General features: G+C 39.1%; 1 protein-coding gene across 1 annotated transcript in view; it reads right to left on the bottom strand.

Moving 5' to 3' along the window:
* Nucleotides 1–22,579, bottom strand: part of MEGF10 (multiple EGF like domains 10) — a 148,309-nt gene that overhangs the window by 21,260 nt on the left and 104,470 nt on the right. The window contains exons 10-14 of the mRNA XM_045022148.1: nt 20,463–20,637; nt 19,398–19,518; nt 18,257–18,420; nt 14,006–14,108; nt 1,489–1,635 (exon numbers count right to left, since the gene is read on the bottom strand). Coding sequence (XP_044878083.1) covers nt 1,489–1,635; nt 14,006–14,108; nt 18,257–18,420; nt 19,398–19,518; nt 20,463–20,637 — 710 coding nt within the window. The remainder of the gene's footprint in view (nt 1–1,488; nt 1,636–14,005; nt 14,109–18,256; nt 18,421–19,397; nt 19,519–20,462; nt 20,638–22,579) is intronic.

Genomic DNA, 22,579 nt, shown 5'->3' with positions numbered 1-22,579 from the left:
GGATCATTCAAAGATTGCCTGTTCTGTTCATTCTCTCTGAAGCACTTGGAATTGGCCACTGTCAGAAGACAGGATACTAGGCTAGGTGGACTATTGATCTTACTCAGTATGGCCTTTCTTGTGTTCCTAGGTTCTTAGTCTTCTTTTGGGATAACTGATTTACTGAAAAAGTCCTTTGAGAGGCATGCAAGTGATAGTAAAGAACAATTACCACCACTTAACTAGAAATGCTTAGAGAATACTAATGCCACAGTAATGTCAGGCATTTAATATTAGGGTCAATCATATCCGTCTTGTATCAGGAGGTAGCCGTGTTAGTCTGTATCCACAAAAAACAACCTCACTTCTTCTCTTCATGTGTCATTATATAATGCCTGCATCTATAATTTTCACTCCATGCATCTGAAGAAGTGAGGTGTTTTACCCACGAAAGCTTATGCCCAAACAAATCTGTTAGTCTTTAAGGTGCCACCGGACTCCTTGTTGTTTTCATATTCATCTTCTTCTTCTTCTTCTTCTTGAAATCCTGTCATTCCTGGGCTTTGTGACTCCATCCACTCCTGGTTCTGCTCTTATCTTTTGATAGTCATTGGATGGGCCTTTCTCCTTTCCTCTTTCAGTGGGGATTTCTCGGGTCTCCATCCTTGTCCCTTACTCTTCTCATTCAAAACCCTCCCTGGGGGGTGATCTTCTTCAGAAAAAAAGGCTACCATCTCTACGCTTATGACTCACAAATCTACCTCTACTCCGGATCTCTCTCCCTCACCTCTTCTATGGTACAAACAGAAAAATACAGTCTGAAAAACCTAGGAAGGTGGTCAATAGTGATTTGTACTCTTTGGTGGTTAAGAATTGTGCACACCCTATAATTTTTGTGATCCTGTTTTTTGCCACCCCACCTCAGCCCATTTGTTTGTCTCCTCTGTTATGTGGTGTCTTTTAGATTGCAAAACCTTTCATATTTATATGTCTGTACATACAGTCCATTTGTGTGCTGTATACTGTGTTAGTGCCTAGCACAATGAGATCCTGGCCTGGTTGGCATCTAGGTGCTCCTGCAACATAATTGTTAAATAATAGTAATAATTAGACTAGCAACTGCCATTGAACTCAGTGGGAAATGCAGATGTTCAGTGCATCTGAAAATCAGGCTTCTTTTATTTAGTTGCCTAAATATGGATTTAGGACCCTGATATTAGAAATTTGGATTTGAAAATTTTGGACTTTGATTGTAAGACCCTTTACTATAGCAGTATATAAATAATAAATAAAAGTATAAAAATATAGTAACAAAAAGATGATGATTACTGATGGGAATTATTTGATAACTGTACATAAAGCACATTTCGTTTCCCCTTGTATATTAACACAATTAAAATGCAGAATGTGGGCCTGTTACATCATATATTGGCAAAACCACATAGAGATATATGATACACATATTTTAAAAAGGAAGAAGGGAAGAAATTTTTAAAGCATTGTCCTTACTTCTTTGACAAGTGGTGCCTCTGTATCCTGGTGCACATTCACAGATTCCATCATCTGGAGAGCACGAAGCTCCATTTTTGCAGTAACAGGACAATGAACAGTTTGGACCCCATTGACCCTCGGCACACACGCTGTCACAATGTATACCTGCAAGCCATTAAATACACAGAGATGTCACCAGCAGCACCAGTAGTCAGATTCTATAGACCACAGATAACAAACAATGGGGTGAAATCCTGGCCCCATGGAAGTCAAGGGCAAAACTCCCATAGACTTTAATAGGATCAGGATTTCATCCCATTCTTTAATCAGGCTCTTCTCCCTGCTTCTGCCTTTCCTGGACTCCACAACACTGGATCCCTTTATATTTCCACTTTGATTATTTGTGTGCAGGACTTGATCCTAAGCTCTACAGCAGGAAAGCATCGCTGCAGCTCTGCTTCCACAGAACATATGAGCTACAGGAGATTCTACCTTCAAGCTTCATTCCTGCTGAGCTTTTAAGATCTGTAAAACTGAAGTTAAGCCACAATGATTTAGGAACTCTTCAGGTGCTTAGCTTCAGTTTAGCAAAGCTTAAGAATTCCACAAGGCTGAAGCCCCCAATTAGCCAAGCCTCCAGTATTACAAAAAATTTTGGTGTCTCCCATAACCTTTATAAAACCAGGCCTTGTTCACCCCTCATTTTCACCCTGAGTATGTTCTGTTTACCAGCTGCAAAGAGAAATGAAATGGAAAAGTGCAAAATAACCCAAATGCGCCATAAATGGCTTTTGGTTCCTCTGTAATGATCATTCCAGATAGCAGAAGATCATTGTCACTTCTTTGTGAGGAAAATATACAAGACAAAGCAAACTACTGCAGAAACTTCTCTTCTGAATGTAAAAATTCTTAAGGACTGAGATAATTTAATGTAACAATAGTGATCAGGACATGGAATGACTTCTAATTAGTGGTGAGCTGATTACCACTAAGCCTCACACCAAATGGAAAAATGTAGAGCACACAAAAGGTTTCAAAACACACCATGTGAGCATTCCAAAATGCTTAGCTGCAACACAGTACTAAGGACATCCGTCATTCAGTGTTTTCTCTGTTTTTGGCACAAAACTGAATATAAAATTGCCATGACCTGAAGCCCAATACAGAAACAGGCACAAATCATAACATGAACTGGTAATTAGAATCATAGACATTTTTTTCTTTACAAACCAGCAAAATTAAATCTAACTTTCCTGATTTTCTTTCTTTTCTATCCACTTCTGAAAAGTCCCCTGCATGTTAAATGCCAGTAAGCAACTACTGTGGTACTCAGACCTTATTGTGTCTACAGTACTTTGCATTAGCAACTGTCGATTATTCTAGTGCCTCTATTGAATGAATCATTTGGCTAAAGAAAAAATGGATTAAATCCAGCCACAAGTACAACTTGCTTTAGAAGTATTTTCAGCAAAATATGGTTCTGGTCACTTACTGTCAGACTTTTCAAAAAAGGCAAAACAGTTTCACATGTGATATTTGAGAAAAATCTTCTAAAAACCACTGAAAAGTGAATATCTAGAGTTAGTAAAATGCTGAAAATCCTTGAAAATAAATTACCCTATTCATCCATACAGGCACAGTGTCATTCTCCTACCCTAACCCCTTCCAGCCCCGCAACAACTGCTCTGCAAACTGCCTGAATCTAATTAAGGAATGAGCACCTCTCTGGTTAGAGGAAAGGTGAATCTCCAGATTCTTAAATCTTTGGCCTCTCTGTTAAGACTGTCAAAAAGGGGGCCAAAATAGTGCCAACAGTAGTGAAAACATTTGTCTATTAGAATCCAGATACAGGTCACCTAACAGCCATAAGATAATAACAACCCTTTGATTAATATTTACCCAAAAAGAATTTTTATTGCCATAAGGTGAAAGAGTTCCTGTATCTTAACAATACCACCATCACTTTTGATTTTTTGCCTACATAGGTATCTTAATTGTCCTGCTTTTATCTACAGTTAAGACACAAAACAACCAGCTTCTCAATAACTTGGGCCAATATTTTCAAATTTGGGTACCTAACATTAGACAAATATGTCCATATTTAGGCACTTAAGTGGCCTGATATTGAGACATGTTAAGGACCCCCATTTGAAATCAGTGGGAACTGTGGGATTTTAGCATGTCTGAAAACTATACCACTTAGTTAGATGCCTAAATATGGACTTATTTAGGAACCCAAATTTGAAAACTCTGGCCTGGGTTTATGAGTTTGTAACACCACCTGTCAAAAACAACACATTTCAGAATTAAATTGTACACTGTCTGCCTTAACTCATTCTATTTGTGCGTTATCCTTCATATCATACACAGCTTCACACAGTGGGATCTTGTCATAGCGAACATTTTTTCACAGAGTTTCAATTAGGGTGTGTTGAGTTTCAATATATAGTGGTCATTAGTAACAAGTCAGCATTTGCCAACAGCTACCCCAGAGTGTTTTTCTGAGATTACGTAGTCCATAATGAGCCCAATACTGGGCTCCTATGAACTGCCCACAGAGAAGCCTCTATGACAGTGTTTTTCAAAGTTCTGATTGCGACCCAGTACTGGGTCGCAGCATGTAAGGCACTGGGTCGCCTTGCTTAGTGACCCAGTGGCTCTGGTCAGCATTAAAAGTCCTGTCGGTGGTGCTGCCCTGCTAAGACAGGCTAGTGCTTACCTGCTCTGACACCACGCTGCGCCACACAAGTGGCCATCAGCGGGTCTGGCTTCTAGGCAGAAGGGGCCACGGGGCTCCGCGCAGTGCTCCCACCCCAAGCACTGGCTCCGCACTCCCATTGGCCAGTTCCCGGCCAATGGTAGCTGGGGGGGGGAGGTGCCTGTGGGCAAGAGCTGCACGGAGCTACGTGCGCACCTCCACCTAGGAGCCAGAACTGCTGCTGGCTGCTTCCAGGGCGCAGGGCAGTCCACGGTGCCAGGACAGGCCAGGGAAGCCGCTGGACGTAAGCCCTTGCCCCACACCCCAGCCCTCTGCTCCAGCCCTGAGCCCCTTCCAAACCCAGAGCCCCTCCTGCACCCCAAACCCCTCAAGCCTGATCCCACCCCAGAGCCTGCACGCCTGGCCCAGAGCCCTGACCCCCTGCCACACCCCAGCCCAGAGCCCCCTCACACATCCTGAACCCCTCATTTCTGGCCCCAATCCGCAGCCCTCACCCCTGCACCTCAACCCTCTGCCCCAGTCCTGAGCCCCTCCCACAACCCAAATCCCTCATCTCCAGCTCCGTTGGGTCACGGGCATCAATAATTTTCTTCAACTGGGTCCCCAGAAAAAAAGTTTGAAAATCACTGATCTATGACAACCATGCTATGTGGGGACATTCGTGTAGAAGGGGCAGAGTCCTGGGCCCATAGGGTCAATGAGGTTTGGGGGACCCAACCTGAGCCATGGAGGAACAAAAAAAAAGACAAGCCCCTTCCCCCTATAGTGGTGAAGGAGAAACTTCCATGAAGAAAACTTTAAAGATTTCCTCTTCCCATGTGTTTTCTGATGGGTGAAGTTGATCAGGTGGAGAATTATTTCAGGATACTTAGCAAAGGAAAAAACATTGCATCTCAGATACTACTGTCCATAATTATGGGCAAATGTTGCATTGTTAATGGTGACTGCTGTATTTGGAATTGCAATTTGCATAACGTAATGCACTGAAACAATTCTGAACTTTCCATCCGCTTCATTATACAGGGAATTTCATTATATCTAAGTTCAGTATAATCAAGGCAGGTTCCACTGTATTGGGAGTTGGGGGCATGTATAAGCAGAGAGGTACATATACTAATTTAATGACATATTGTATCTCTATCTACATATTTTAAAATATCTCATCTATTAGTTATTGAGAGGAACACAAAAAAAATTAAAAACAGGAAATTTTAGTTTTAATTTTTACATCTGTATAACTTAAAAACTAACTTATTTTTGAGAGAAGGGTAGAAATTTCAAAAAAATTAAACAAAAAAGAGAAAGAATTCTCCAGGCTCTGATTTTGTATACTACATTTCAGAAAAGAGAGCTAAGCTTTATAGCAAAGCTATGAACTGAGGAAAACAAGATTTTAGTGGGGTTTGCCAGAGATATTTTGACATAACCAGTATTACATGGTGATGAATAATTTGATTTAAAAATGTGTATTTTCTTTCTTATCCAATAAAAGTATTTTTGATAAGTTTGTGTGTTGCTTTTGATCCTGATAAGGAGATCTGTGAAGAAATGTTTTTGCCAGGGCTGCGGACAAAGAGCTCTTTGATTGCTTCCACAAGTTGCTAGGCGATAGCTGAATGGTCATGATAAACTTCAACTAAGCAGCTCTGAAGAAATACTCATGCATTTAATGCCCAGTGCTTTATGCCAAGGGCCTCACATCTAAATCAGCATTCCCTCGGCATCCGAATTGCATGACTGAAGTAAATAATTCTTTTGAGGTATCAGTGTTTTCAGCCATACTAGCAGAGTGTTTACATACTCCATACACTGTACTTTTAATAGTTTGAGAATAAGTGATATATCCAAATCAACCCACATTGAAAGCTCATGGCTTATTTATTTTTGTCCTTTAAGAGGAAAATTCCATAAATAATTATTTCTGATCTGTAGTGACACAGGCAAAACTATTGTTCCCAGACACTGAGCATGCTTTCTAGCTTACTCACCCTCCATTTGATTGAGGAAAATAGTCCAACATACAATAAGATAAATATCATGCTACTATGCCAGTGTATTTATACTCTGTGTGGCATATGGAGTCTCCCATTATATCCTTAAGGAACAGAATCAAGACCTGTTTTTAACCTAGTATAACTCCTATACACTGGAGTTAATTCTGACACAGAACACTGCAAATGAGAGCAGGATCAGACCCTCAAAATGTTCCATAAAATCTTGGCCTCCCACTGATTTCAATAGGGTGCAGGATTTCATCCCTTGTTTTTATTCACATGAGAAACACTTTTCCTTAAACTTACAATACTTCAGTTCAAAAGAAAGCTCAGACTCCTGAGAGGGAAAGCAGGTGCATCCTATAATGGAGAAAACCAAGGAAAGCTTCTCTAATTCTTTACTAAATGAGTGAATGAACACTGAAAAGGGAATCAGGTTGGGGTGAGTGCTTGATGGAGAGAGCACAGGGTACAGAGGTGGACAATCTCAATGGGGATATGGTTGTTGGGGATGCCTTCATTGTCTCCAGCTGAGAAGAGGGGGAGCCCTTGATCTCCAATTAGGGGAAGCTGAGGGAATAGATAGAACTTCAGTGTTTCCAACTGGAGAAAATACAGGATCACTGAATTTTTCATATCAGTTCAGACCATTTGGAATTTCAATTTGCACAACGTAACGCATTGAAACAATTCTGAACTTTCCATCCACTTAGATATAATGAAATTCCATTTATAATAAAGTTCACTATAAGCAAGGCAGTTCCACTCTATTGGGGGTGGGGGGAAAGGGGCACATATAAGCAGACAGGTACATATACTGATTTGTAACTGGGGAAGGAATAAATCTCCAACTGCTTTTGTAGGGAGCAAGCCAGCACCAACCTCTCTACAAAATCCCTGCTGAAACAGAGGCTGGTAGCACACATCTTGTTTATTTTATTAAAGGAAGAGCCCAGTTACTTCTAAGATTTCACAGTTTTTTAGTGGGTGATCTTTTCTTTTCCAGGCTCTATTAGACACTGCCACCCTGCCTAATGATACTTAACTTTTCAGTTATCAGATTCTGAACAGCCACAGGAAAAAGAAATAAAATAATGTCTCCTTTTCTTATGTTAATCTATTGAAAGTTTGTTCTTAAAAAGAAAGCACTATCGCCTCTGTATATAGAAGGAGTCAGAGTGCACAACCCCAACAGATCTGGGGACACAATGAACTCACTGTAAAACAATATGGACCAAAACAAAAAGTATTATTTAACAAAGGCTTTATCATACCATGTGTTTTGGAAAGTAATATCATAGTACAGAATTATCACAAATGTGTGGCAATATGATTTATAGTGATGGCTGTCAGTATGCTATAGCACTCACTGAGATTGCAGGGATAGGACTCAGATCCTTATGCTCCAAAATTACAGACACCAGTCAATTGAGCAAAACAAGAATCTCCTTCAGCTGTCAGCAGTATAGTGCCTATGACACACAGCTCAGCATTATAATTCCTTCAGGGCACTAGTGCTATACACACCATTTATTATAGTAATCTTTTTAAAGAGTCAGTGATCCTCTTCTCATCTATGCTGAAGTGGATCACTTTTTGCTGTTAATGTGGGGAGGGAACGTCACAGAAAAAAAGACACAAAAGATATCACACACTACGGGGGGGGGGGGGGGGAAATCGATCTAAGCTACACAATTTGAGTTACATTAGTAGCGTAAATCAGGTTGACGTAGCTTAGTTCTACTTACCGCAGGGTCCATGCTACGCTATGTCGATGGGAGACACTCTCCTGTCGACTCCCCTTACTCTTCTTGTTCTGGTGGAGTACCGGAATTGACGGGAGAGTGATCTGCAGTTGATTTAGTGGGTCTTCACTAGACTCACCAAATCAACTCCTGGTGGATCGATCGCCGCAGCGTTGATCCACCGATAAGTGGAGACAAGCCCACAGTATGCAAAAATGCATTCTGAATAAAAGATAGACAGACAGACAGACAGAGAGTTCAGGCGACCCAGAGAACCTGCTTATTCACATCCATGAGGCAGGTTTTGATAATTATGGCAATTCACTTTTCAATTCAATAACAAGTGTGGCTCCCAAAGTAATGTCAGGATCACATGGTAAAAACACGACACATCCTCATTACAGCAGACACATATGGTGACAGACAGACTGACTAGTATCAGCAGGTGTCCAGGTTAGGGAAAAGACACCAACATCCTGTCTGGCATAACATATGGTTGAATACTGTACAAGTTGCTGGCATAACATAGACAGGAATTATTGCATCTGTCTTTTCCATAAGCCATTGCTATTGTTTTGATATACATAGCATATTTCATAATCCCTAGCACCACGTAACCCTTAAATTGATTTTTAAAATTGCATGTGCAGTATCAGTGTGACATGGTATTACTTCAGGGTCTCCAAACAACTAACAAAATAGTGTGCAACACAGCAAAATAATAATGTGTTATCACTAAGAAGTAAGGCATATTTTAAGTTGTCTGAAATAAAATCTTGTGCTTTTTACACTGGTTCAGTGGAACGTCTTGGCCTGCTACTGCCTGGATTTGCTAATTTTACTGGCCTGCTCCAAACTCCACTTTTTTCATGGCTGTTTGTGGAAGAGGTGAAATTAGGGGATAAGGATAATAGCTTTGTTATGTTACTGAAATTGCTGGATAATGATTATAGAGTGGAATAGTGCATAGTATCCAAGCGCATTAGGTTTAAAATGGTAGTTTAAACTATTGTTTTTTTAAATTAGATATTGAGTACCCAGAGCTTAAGATGAGAACTAGAAATACCAAAAATATATACATATGTAGATTAAATGTTCATGGACACATTGTACCAAATTTAATGGTCACTATTTAACAATAAGGGGTTTGTGTGTGTGTAAGTCTCTTAGTTTTAAGGCTCTTTTATTTTAAAGCACATTACTCTTTTCCATCATCCTATTTATTCTTCTCCATCCAAATGAAGACATTAAAAAAATATCAGAGTGAAAGATGCCAAGGGATGGAGGGTGGGTCTGTGCATAGAGGTAATCTAAAATGTGTGTGAGTGCGTCCCTTTTATAACATAATAATTCAAGTGGCTCCTGGAATGCATCAGAATAGTGAGAACCAGAAAATAAGCCACTCCATTAATTCCAGCTGTTCTAAGCAGGGTGGGGCTTCTATATGGTGAACATTCTTAGTTTAAGTTCTAAACAGGGCTTGGTTCTTATAGGGTGAGCATTCTTAGCTTGAATTCTCTAAACGGGGTGGAGTTTCCTTTAGGACGAACATTCTTAACATAAACCTTTCACTGTGTAACAGTAGAAGATACTGTAGAAATAATATAGATATTTTAAAAATGATTCTGATTACTTTGTGGTAGCTCATGACAATGTAATATCCAATAGTGAGTTTACAATTTTGTTCTTAAAAGTATAAAGAATTTTAGAACGAAAACAATATTTGGGGGGCATGGCTCATATTAAAGGCAAACTTATTTATAAAAATTAATTAAATACTATCTTAATTTGTTGACATACTGCTCAATTGTGGCTTTGCCATAAGTCCAGAGTATAAGACAATGTATTGTTGCACTGCCTCAGGAGCAGCCAGTTCCCCCACTGCTTCTGAGAAGGAATAACTTGTACCAGGTCTATGTCTGGTGCAGTGCACATTCCCCAGCATGCTAGTGCAGCTCCTCAGTCCACTGTGTTTTGGGAGGAGGAGGTGAAGCCACGGCCTCTTCCCCCCAAACCCTGCCCTGTTCTGCCCTCTCCAAACCACCTGTATGAATAGGACACACAGAAGCCCTACTTCCCCACCACACTGCTACCCATGATGCTAGGCACACAAATGACCCTTAGGAGGAATAATGAAAACTGAGGAAAAGTGCTAACTACTAAATGTTACATGTATTGGCTGTGTACTTGCTCCCCCCCCCCAAATACCACAACTGCTAGTGACTTTAACAATTGCTCAGCACCCTCCTAAGATCATACTTGATGCCACAAAATCAATCCATGGCATAATATTCCTCTGATGTACAAAACTACCATTTGAAAATGCCTAATATCTGTTTTTCTTTTAAAAGGGAGGACACAGACACAGTATTTTCGAAGAGCTGAATCATATTTGCAATGAAGTCGATAGCAATATTCTTTGTTAATATTAACACCAAGGGGGAAGGAACACAAGCCAAAATTGGGAAAGAACAGGTTAAAGAATATTTAGATAAGTTAGACGTATTCAAGTCAGCAGTGCCTGATGAAATTCATCCTAGGGTACTTAAGGAACTACTGAATCAATCTAGGAACTGTTAGCAATTATCTTTGAGAACTCATGGAGCGTGGGTGAGGTCCCAGAGGACTGGAGACGAGAAAACATAATACCTGTCTTTAAAAAGGGGAACTAGGGCATGTCTGCACTTCTACTGAACACCCGTAGTGGCCTGACTAGGCTCACAGAGCTCAGACTGTGGGGCTATAAAACTGCAGCGTAGATGTCTGGGCTTGGGCTGGAACCCATGCTCTGGAACCCTGCAAGAGGGAAGGGTCCCAGAGCCCAGACCCCAGGCCAAGCCCGGACATCGACACTGCAATTTTACAGCTCTGTAGCCTGAGCTCCATGAGCCTGAGTTGGCTGACATAGGCCAGGCACAGGTGTTTAAGTGCAGTGTACCCTAAGAGGACCCAGGGAATTATACACCAGTCAGCCTAACTTTGATACCTGTCAAGATACTGGAACAAATGATTAATCAATTTGTAAGCACCTAGAGGAGAATAGGGTTATAAGAAATAGCTAGCTTAGATTTATCAAGACCAAATCATGCCAAACCAACCCTGGGCATGGAGCCGGCAGTTGAACCCCTGGGCATGGGGCTGGCAGCCACGGCCAGGAGTGGGGCCGGCAGCCAGGATCCCAGACACGGAGCCGGCAGCCACGGCCAGGAATGGAGCTGGATAGCGCTCCCTCCCCGCCCACCATGCTCCTCCATATGTTCCTCTGCGCCACCCTAGGGGACATGCCCCACTGATTGGGGACTTCCGGGTCAGATATTCAGAAAACCTTTTTAACTCTAAGGGTAATTAAGCTCTGTAACAGGCTTCTAAGGAAGGTTGTGGAATCCCCATCATTGAAAGTTTTTAAGAACAACTTGGACAAACATCTGCCAGGATGGTCTAGGTTTACTTGGTCCTGCCTCACTTCAGGCGGCTGGACTTGATGACCTCTTGGGGTCCCTTCCGCCTGTACATTTCGCCTTGACTTCAGTGGAAGCAGGATCAGGTCTGATATGTCTGTAAACTACAAGAATTTGGAGTTTTTAATCCTAGCATATACCAGCTCAATGATCTCTTTTTAAAAATCTAATTATTTTATGTTGTTGAGTTTCAGTATCTCCATTCATTTTTCATACATTACCAATCTGTTTAAATTGATGTTATAACAAAAGATATCTTCACCATTATTAGTCTGTTTACCCCCAACAGTCAAAGTGCCATCACTAAAATGTGAATCTATGGCACAGCTATTTTAGAACCTCTTGCTAAAGTATTATCTTTTTTTTCCCCATTCTAAATATAAGTACATTCATAAATAAGTGTGGCTGCCGCATGGCTGTCAGTCTGATCCATGGTGTGTGGGTGGAGGATTTTTTCAGTTTTCTTATACTGTCTATCTTGTTTATAAGATACTGTATGTCTAGACATCAGTGACATGTTGAAACTAGTCTCTCTTACACACACTGCCAAGATGACATCATCAGGGAGACTCAATTTCACCCATAACCATGTGTGAGGCTTTTTTTTTTTTTTGGCTAATGTTTCTCATCTCTAAGTATAAAAGGGAAATTAACTTTGAAAGAAGCAAAAATGCATAGTCATTGCCCTCTTTTCAGTAACTGGCTTCAAACAGGACAGGAGAGTTGTGCTACATTTAAAAGTCTTGGCCACATCCTAGTTTAGAATATTCTACTGATAATTCTCAAGTCTCTAATATTTTTTTATGGAAAAGACCTGTTATAAAAAAGTTTGTCATGATTCTACTAAAGTCATTACAACAAATGTGTTATATTTTTTAAGTTTCCTTTGCAGTTTTATAAAATGATGCTGGCCTTCATGACTATTTGCCTTCATATTAAGAGATTAATGGACAATTTTTCAGTTGGTCTTCTTACCTGTGCCTGCGCAATTTGTGAAGACATACGATTACACACACCAACCCTGCACACTCATGCTCATGATCCCAAACACACAATATGAGAATTTTTGTGCAGAAAGTTATTCTGAATGAACTTGACAAGTGAAAATTAATTTAAGCTCTTCAGTCAGTCAATAAATTGTACAGTATTCTATTTTTTATTTCCTCCTCCCCACCCCCCGCGGCCACCCTAGCACTCTCATACACACTAGAATGATAGTTCAGGCAAGGCCTATGCTAGTTCCCTTCTCTCTCTGCAAGAATCAAAGCCTCACTGGCTTTGTCAGTGCCTCTCCTGATTGTAAGAACTAAACATAATCGATCATAGAACAGAAACAGTATAACACAAGTTATAAACAATTGCAACAGCTAACCAACACATGAATTTCAAATATTGAGTATCAAATACCTGCATTGAAATGTCTGTGATCTATCCACAGAGTTAAAATACAGACTTGCAAAATAAATCAAGTAAATTCAAATAGTGCTTATGTTTGAAGAAATCAGTCTGTCTGCAAACCTTCTGTGAGCAGAAAAATATGCTATAACTTGTCAAGCGCTGCGTCCTCACTCCTCCCCCTCCCCCAGAGCCTCCTTTATGCCCATGAAACAGCTGATTGCGGGGAGAGAGAGGGAAGTTGCTGATCTGCAAGGCCACCGAGAGGTGGGAAGCGCTGGGGATGGTGGTGGAGAGGAGCTGATGGGGGCTGCCAGCCCACCCTGGTTCCAAGCCCGCCTGGCCAAACAACGTTAAAAGGAAACACTGCGCAACTATAAATGAGTATGTGCTCTAATAGATCAGGGACGTAACAACTGGGACGACGTCAAGTGAGGAGTTACTGTACAGCTGGTAGAAAAAAATGGAAGAGTCTCATAATAAATTTCTAAACTTCTTCTGTTTCACGGTGTTTGGAATGGACCCAATTGTGGGGTTTTTTTTTCAAGTTTCCACAACATTTTTATCATCAATTTTTTAAATCAAAATCACGATAAAAACAATGAACATTCTCATTTACTGAAAGCATTTTTCTGCAAATAAAAGTGTTCAGTAACAATTTCAAACACAATTTTGACAAAAACTTGAATAAAAATCAATACAAATGTTGCAGAAATGTTACCAAAATTTCAGTTTTTGTAAAGATTACTTTTCATCAGAAAAACTGTGTGCGCAAAAAATTTCAGCCAGTTCTGCTGACAACATAGCTTCTGCAGGAGCCATGATCCCACTGCCCGGCTGCCTATTGCTTGAGTGTTAAAAAGTCTCCTTGGGGATGGTGCAGGTGTGGCTCTGTCAGCATTACCTTTTTCTGTCAGCATTACCTTAGCTATCCACACAATTACCGACCTTGTCTTGAAGGGACCCCATGGTGTGGAGGTTGGCTGCATTTTGAGACTTCCCACTTCCACTCCCAAATGTATGCAGAGCCCAGATCCTAGGGAGCTTTACATTCCATGAAAGGGAACACATGCCATGGAGGTGGCATTCCTATCTTTCTGTACTTCCCATCCCAGAAACTACCAGTCTGGATCTTCTCTGCCCACCAAAGCAAAAGGAATGATTGGGTCTCACCTTATTTAGGTTGTCATCATTTTTTAACCCTCATATTAATCTCTATTTTACCTGACCATCCAGGGAGACAGCGACAGTAACCAGTGGTTGGATGACAGCCATCTGCATGGCTGCAATCACAGCGCTCAGCACAGTCCATTCCATATGTGCCATCCTGTCAGAACAAAAAACATAGCTGAAACCATGAAAGCTAAAAAAGAGACTTAGATGAGAACAAGTTCTGATCAGTCCTCTCTCAAGCAGCAACAATCTACCTTTTTTATACTTTAATCAGCTTAATTAAGGTAAAACACCTTTCTGTTTTTCAATAAACCATAAAATCTGTGGTTTTATTCTTTTATTGCCAGGGGTAAGAAAAAAAGCTAATTAAAATGCTTTTGACAGATCCCAGACAGACAACTCTTTTTGCAAAACAGTTATTGCAAAGTTAGCAGCAGCACTGCAGCTTCCTTGCACTGTCCTACTAATGGCCCTCAAACCTGACCTGAAACGTGGAGAGACCTTGAAGGAGGGAGTAATTCAGTTTCCATATTGACTCAGTCCTTGACCTCTCTATTAAGATTGCCAAGAAGGATGCCATTTAGTGCCAGACTTTCATAATGAACTCAGTAGAAAGTAGAAGTATGGAAGTACAACTTTTAGCTTGCAGTGATACTAGGACTGCATTTTACATATAAATCTTTTATAAACAAGCACAAACAGCCTCACTTTCTTTTTATTAAAATTCCCTTATTTTGCATTACAGTAAATGCAACCTGACAATGGGAAGGATGCTTACTGATTGCAAAGGGAGATGGGACAATGATGTAAGACAAAGATTATTTTTTAGTGTGGTAGCATTTCTGTGGACTGATGGAAAGCTGGTGTATGAAGGATTTGACATAAGGAGTCAAATTCTCCTCTAAATTTCCCCACTGCAAGTTCAGATGACTTCCGTGGGATTCTAATGGAATCCCAATTCTAACTGCATTTAGTTTCTGTTAAGTAGGAGAGGGTAAACTGATTTTAGAGACAATTCCCCATCAAGCCAACCCTGGAAACTGCACCAAGAAAAACCACTAGATTCAACCTTAGAGAAGAAAGAAAAGTTTAACAGTAATGTGAAACTATAGAAAAGGGGGTTGGAACCAAAATGAAATATAAGGCAGAATAGGTAGTATAATCACACTTATGTGCCTGGCACTACCTGCATAAAAGAAAACAAGAAAAGAAAAACACACCGTGCTGTTTAAAAAGCTAGTATAGTAGGATAATTTAAATACCAAGGCTAAAAATATGGTCATAGTAACATCAAAACTTGAAATGCAGCCTAAATCAAGATTCATCTGCTGTTTCTTGATCCTCATGCCTACATTTGTATAGAGTTCCACTGGATTTGGCCATTCAACAACCAGTCTTTCAATTCCAAAACAGAACAACACTGCACTACCCTGCCCTGCCCTGCACACGACTCAAGAATAAGCAGTGTCTTACTTATCTCAATAATCCATTTTAATGTAAGGGAGAAGAAGAGATTAAGGAAAGTACTTCCTTTGCATATAATCAGATTTGTGAAGAAAGAAAATCCTCAAATATATTCTGGAAAGAGGGTAATTTATAAGTAAGACATAGCAGAAATAAGACACTGCAAACTCACTCACTTTTGAATACTAATATGAGCTGTAATTTTAATAAAAAGATGTATCCTATGCTCACCAGAACTGGAATGACCAGCATAAGTATACAGCCTGAAATTGTGGCTGAAATAATAAAAGATTTTTTTCCCCAGATCACATTGGACACAGGAAAACTGTGGTCTAGATTCAAGTTTAATAACTGTTGGAGATATGGGCTAAAAAATAAAACTTCAGTACATATATTATGTCATACGCACTTCCTCTGATCTATGTTTTTTGGGAGAAAGTATTAGTCAGGAGGATCAATTTAATAATGAATGTGGATATTAAAGTGGACCCAAATAACCAACTAACTTTCTTGTTGACAAAAACATTTCTCACATAATAAAAGCAGAGGGGAAATATTTATGGATGGAAACTCTAATCGATAAATTATATGTACTTCAAAAATATTCACTTTTCATAATATTAATTTGTTAATTTTCAACTGTGTACTCAACACAGTCCCTGTCCTGAAGATTTTATAATTTAAACAGCAGGCTTAGAGAAGATGATCTCAGTGTAAGTGCAAAACCTTGTCTCTCTCTTCAACAGAAGTCCAATAAAAGATATTACCTCACCCACTTTATCTCCCTATGCTTAGAGATAAGACATATGTAGAGACTTACATTCAAATTAGTTTTTTTGTTTATTCTCATGTTACAGAATTTTGAGATGGAAAAAGCATTTGATAAAGGTTAGTATTTGTGGGTGTTGTTTTGCTGAAAATAGTGGATTGCTGTGGTTAGCAGCCTTGAAAGAGCAGCTTTCTCTTAAGGAGCCAATATTGGAAGGTGCTTATGCAAGCCAATGCAAGTTGAGGGCATTCAGCATCTTGCAGAATCAGATAGACAAGGTAGTTTTAAAGAAATCTGATCCTGTTTTCTAGGAGCTTAATTCATAGTCTTGCTGGAAGCATTGTATGTGCTTATATTGTTAGTACCCTATCAGTTTTCTGTTTGTAAAGAATGTGTTTTCATTTTAGTATGTTAAGTTACATTATAATGTGTTACTTTGTGAAGAAAATTAATTAAAAACAAAACAGTCTCCCCAAAATTTAACTCCGGATTGCTCCTATAGCTGCATAATCCGGATCCAATGAAGTAGCACAGGTATGGATGTCAGACATGTTGTAATCCAACTGCTCACACCGCCATATCATTGAAAAAAATGGAGCTAAGCAAAACACATAGATGTGGAAGTGGCATGGGTGGGGAATTTACAGGGTTCATGCGCAATTCAGGTAATTCATCTGTAACTGAATTAACCCAAAGCTTCTCTTTATCCATAACTCCATAAGACAGTCTTCTTCACAAATAGTTTTCTTTTCATTGGAAGACAAGATTTCATTGGAAACAAATTTTGGATGATTTTTTTTCATTTCTGAAATGTATTTGAAACGGAAAAAAAGCTGAGAAAAAACAATTATTTAAAAAAGATTCCAATGTTTTCATTCTGAAATTGTGAATTTCCCCCACCACTCCACTATCTGTTTCCCATTTGCCAGTAGTTACATCTTAGCACAAATGGAAAGTGTTACTTTCCCTCTGAAATTAACACTTTCAAAAACAAAGTAACACTTTCACATTTAACCCTTAACCCTTAAAATTGAAAGTGTTTCTTTTAAAAGTGAAACATAGTTTACTTAGCTCCCATTTTTTTGCTCTTTCCCAGATGGAAAAACTGGAGAACAGTCAGAAAGGTCAATAGGGAACTACTTTACCACATTTTATACATTGCCTGTGAGAAAACTGAAATTTCCCAATGGGAAAATTTCAAAAGGGGATTTTCCTACTAAAATGTTCCTGGGGGGAAATCTCAGTTTTCTAGCCCACTCTAGAAAAACAATTTTACCAGAGGGAGGGTCTGTAGAAGAAAAAGAGAGAAGAGACAAACAGATTTGCAGGTCTCTGGAAGCAAGCAAGAAACAAAGAAAAAGAAATGGAGATAGAAGTGAGGAAGCATAAGAGTGTGGGTCAACAGGATGGAAGAAATGAGATGCAGTAAAGGTTAATCAAGAGACCACCCCCAAGTGTCTGACTCACAGTACCCCCAAAGATCTTGAGTAAAACGCTGTTCTATATTGATAATAAAGTTTCCTCTGTTAAAACCCGGATTTTTTCGTGGTTCCCTGAGAGATTGCTTAAATATTGAAAGTAGCAGACAAAGCTCTGAAGCAGAGGAACACAACAAGCTGCTACAACAAAAGATTATGTACATCTGGTTGAAGGAGAGAGAAAGATTTTCAGTTGGGTTTTATTTTCATGATGGAAGACAAACTAACCTAGTTAAACACATTCTTATAGTCAGAGTAATTTTTGTTAATTGGAGGTTACATTTTTTTCATTTACACGCTCATTTTGAAATACCTTCATTGAGATAGTTTGGGAGACTCCTGATTTATACCGTTATAACTAAGAGCAGAATTTGGCTCTACCTAAGCTTTTAAACAAGTTCTGGAACAGTCAGCAAAACATCTGGAGTCAAATTTTCAATATGAAGGCACAAAAAAAGGTATTGTATATTCATTTACGCAGCTGAGGAGCTCCATTGTACTCAGTAGAAATACTCTCAGTTGGAAGTTTTGCAGGATCAGGCCACTTATAACAGAAACCCTATAGCTCATCATTGAATGAATTTTAATTACCTGGCAAGTGAGTTCACACTTTTCCCCTCTCCAACCTGGAGCACAGGTACAGGTTCCATCCAAAGCATTGCAAGCCCCTCCATTAAGGCACTGGCAAGTTAAATTACAACCAAGACCCCATGTGCCACTGGGACAGTTTATTGAACAATCCACACCATGCCAACCTGCCACAACAAAAATGAAGTGTCATATTAAACAAGGACATGTTTCTCTTCCTTTGCTGGGAGGTTCCTCTTTTGGAATCTCTCAGTGATACACAGCAGCAAGGATGGCCATGTAGCCATGAAAGAGTATTAGTCCTCCCAGCTGAGGCCTTGCTCAAGTTCAAACAGATGTGTCCTTGTGCACCTGTAACAGCTGTGCACAGCACACTTTATAAATTGGTGTGAATATTTGAAAGCAATTAATAGTACATCTGAAGGGAAAACAGGACACCTTGAGAATGCTCACTGAAATGCACTAAACTATTTTGAATTTTGCAAGGGACAGCATAAAAAAAGAATTTATTCCTTAGAAAATAGGGTCAGTTCTTCTTAAAAACAAAATTGCTTATACAGGGTATGTATTGGCTATTTCTTTAGTAGTTTTTCTGATGGGCTCTTTGCGGACTACATTCAGTGCAGACAGAGCTATGATGCAATCATAAGTGGTCCTGGCAGAAGAAACCAAGGATAAAAAAATAGATCAGTGAAAAAGTCATTATGTGAGTTTTTCCAAAGACAGATATGAGATACTTCAGGAGATTCCTCACTTCCTTCTGAATATTTAAAAATAACCCCAGTACAAATTAGAAGATGTCTGTAAGTTGATGCTTCAAACAGTGATTAAGTCAGAGAAATGACCCAGGAAGTACACACTGAACTAAGCAGAAAAACAGAAAGCTTTTAAAAACATGATACTATACATCTATTGGATATAACTGCCAAGTAGTCATATGCTATCATTGACAGTGACACAAGTTAGGTTTCTATTTCTATACTCTGTTTATAGTAAGTGGGGGTCAAAATAACTGCACTGAATCTAATCAATAAGCTATTCACAACACATGTTGTCATGAATCTGCCTTGTGCTCTAGATGTCTAACTAGGTGGGAGACTAATTGGGAGACTAGATGGGAGACTAATTTGTTAGGCACTCTGACCTGCTTTGCAGGTACAAGAACCATCCACCGGAGAACAGATGGCTTGATTTTTGCAGTTGCACACAGAAGAACAGTTTACTCCATAGGTTCCCGGAGGGCAAGGAGTAGCACAATCAGAATCCTAAAACATACACAAATATATTAAAAAAATATTTTACAAAACATCAATGAGAGTTCAAACAATAATATATCACCAGCACTTTCTCTAATCCTAGATTTAACTGACTTGTCAACCCCCTTCTGAGAGACTGACTGTTGTTACAGTATTACAAGTATAAGAAAATGTGCAGACCATGTCACATTCTAGGCTGTCATCAGGTCAGCCTGGGTTTACAGGAAAGCATTAAGCAAGGCTCTTAATACTCTTTAAATCTACAATAAGTATTTGTTTTACATTAATTGATGTCGGAGAGCATTTCACATACCTGCCAGCACTTGGGTAAGCCAATATTCAGTACTACTGTACAAAGAAGCAATTTACAAAAGCAGAGTGTAATGTAAAATGGTAATGTAATGGAAAACAATTTGGATATATACAATATTCCAAAAAATGTCATTTGATTAAAGTGCTTTTTCTACTATGCACAGAATTACTGATAGAAGAAAAGAAGTACCATAGTATGTCTTCAAGGTTACATTTTTAGTATCATCAACTTTCTATATAAGAACAAACATTTGTGAGAAACACAGAAATCAGGTATCATGATTTGTAGAAATAACTGTATTTATTGTAGATTTTTACTATAAAATAGTTACTTAAATCCACAGATTAGTGCTGCAACAGTCACAGTTCCCCGATTCCTTTCTGTTGTAGTAGGTATGTATACCTTATTAGCAATTTTCCATTCTCATCACTACATTATTTTTAAGAGATCCAAATGCAATTTGTTTTCTTTTATAAGCCTGTCCCACAAGGAGCTAAGTGACTCCTGACAAGTGACAAGCTGAATGCTTTGACCTCCCATTAACCTCACAGGAAGGAGTACACTCAGCATTTCACTGAATCGGGCCCTAACTGAAGGCAGTAAAGGAAAAAAATAAACTGTGAACTTCAGAATTATTTACCTTAAATCCAGGGGCACAGATGCATTTTCCAGTCACACTATCACAGTCAGCACCATTTTGGCAGCTGCAGATCTGTTGACAAGATTCTCCATAGAATCCAGGAGAACATGTCTCATTACAGTAGAGTCCAGACCAGCCTGGCTTGCAGGAGCATTCTCCAGACATAGGGTGACAGCTGGCAGAAGAAGATGAAAGGAATAAATAATTTGGGACTAAATATGACACCAAGATCCCAATGTAATTTTTTTTCAGAGAACAACATGCTGTTACAGATCTGTTGTTTAAAAGGACTTCATATACTGTGTATAAAGATATATATATTCCCAAACTAAACATACACAACACACACACAATTAGTATAATGTAACATAATACATCATAAAGACACATACTTACAAATCTATGTGTTTATTTAGTTTGAAAAAAAAAGATCTATCATTTCCATTTCTGTGTCGAAAAAACCCTACATATGCTACAGTTACCTTTCATGACTATAAATTTCATGACATTAAAAATATTTAAATAGTGAAAAATTCAAGCTTCCATCTATGCTTCTTGGTAATTCAGCTGTAACTAAAACATAATTATTTTTCAAATAATGGTTAAAATCAGCATCTTATTTTCTTACAAAGCCCATTTGGAAATATAATCCTTTTGTCTGAGAAAGATGACGAGTTTCTTTAATAAAGCAACAGTCAAGGAGTAACATGAATGCTCTTCTCTTTAAAGCTGTGGTTCAGAAGTGTACAACTGGCTTCTTTCCAGTAAATAATACCAAATCACTTTCATAGGGAGAAGTCAGAGGCACTGTCAAACTCAGTGACCTTTTAAAATGTGTTTGGTCTACACTGTACATACCTGGTGATAGACCAGCTGTCTCTACCTGAAACAGCAGTTTCATTGAATGGCCAGACAGACAGCTGTTGCCTCATCACAAATGGACATCATCAGCTGTGCTAAGATATATGTGCTGGAAAAGTGGACACAATGGAGTACTCTGTGGCACTCTGGCAGACAAAGCACTTGCTTAATTCTCACCAAAGGAAAGCTTCAATATCCAAATCAAATACATTTACAATAGGAAGACTATTTAAAGATAGTCTTCCGGCACTGATTGAAGTAAAGTCCCCTGAAGTGTATTGGAAAAAATGTGTCTAAGTCCAGACATATTAAATGACCCATGACATCAAGAAAGTTTTACATGCCTTTAGACTTCCTTCATTTGCTGACTTTGTGTGTGTGTGTGTGTGTGTACACACACATGAATAAAACTGATAGTTTTTTTTTCCTATTTGAAGGTATGAAAAGTATTTTTGGGTATTGCAGAATTAATAATCATCATGTTTAAAATAGTCGTGAGTGAAAATAAGGAATGTGGCATTAAACGTATACATCTCTTTTTAACAAGGCATGACTCGTTTGTGTAAAACTGCTGTCAATGAGAGGAAAATCTAGCCCCTGATATTTTCAACTGAGTAGAGACTGAGACGTTTAGAGTGGGCTATTTAATGCAGGGGTTCTCAAACTGGGGTAGGAACCCATCAGGGGGTCGTGAGGTTATTACATGGGAGGTCGCGAGCCATCAACCTCCACCCCAAACCCTGCTTTGCCTCCAGCATTTATAATGGTGTTAAATATATAAAAAAATGTTTTTAATTTATAAGGGGGGGTCGCACTCAGAGGGTTGCTATGTGAAAGGGGTCACCAGTAAAAAAGTTTGAGAGCCACTGATCTAGTGTGTATGGAAACAGATCAAGCCACACCAACAGGCTATGTGGTGTTTGCTGAGAACAGTCTATATATTAAAATATTAGAACACCAGCAGGTAATTGGGGCTGGAATGGAAATATTCTCAAATGAAATACATGTTAACCTCAGGAAACACATGATGTAGAAAGAGAAACAGAAATGTGTTCCCTGAGAAATAAGTTCCCTATACCTAATTGCTTTTCTGTATGCCTCCAGAGGCATTTTGGATCTAATCCCCATATTTCTTATCACTACAGGAGGTATTCAGTGATACGGAAAGCATTCTCAACCTGCCCAACAATAGGCAGCATAGCATGAAGAAATAAGATAAATATATAAAAAATGAAAATTAGTGGTGCAGTGATTTC

Source organism: Mauremys mutica, chromosome 6, assembly GCF_020497125.1.
Source record: "Mauremys mutica isolate MM-2020 ecotype Southern chromosome 6, ASM2049712v1, whole genome shotgun sequence".
Taxonomy (NCBI): domain Eukaryota; kingdom Metazoa; phylum Chordata; order Testudines; family Geoemydidae; genus Mauremys; species Mauremys mutica.
This window is presented reverse-complemented; position numbering and strand designations above follow the sequence as displayed.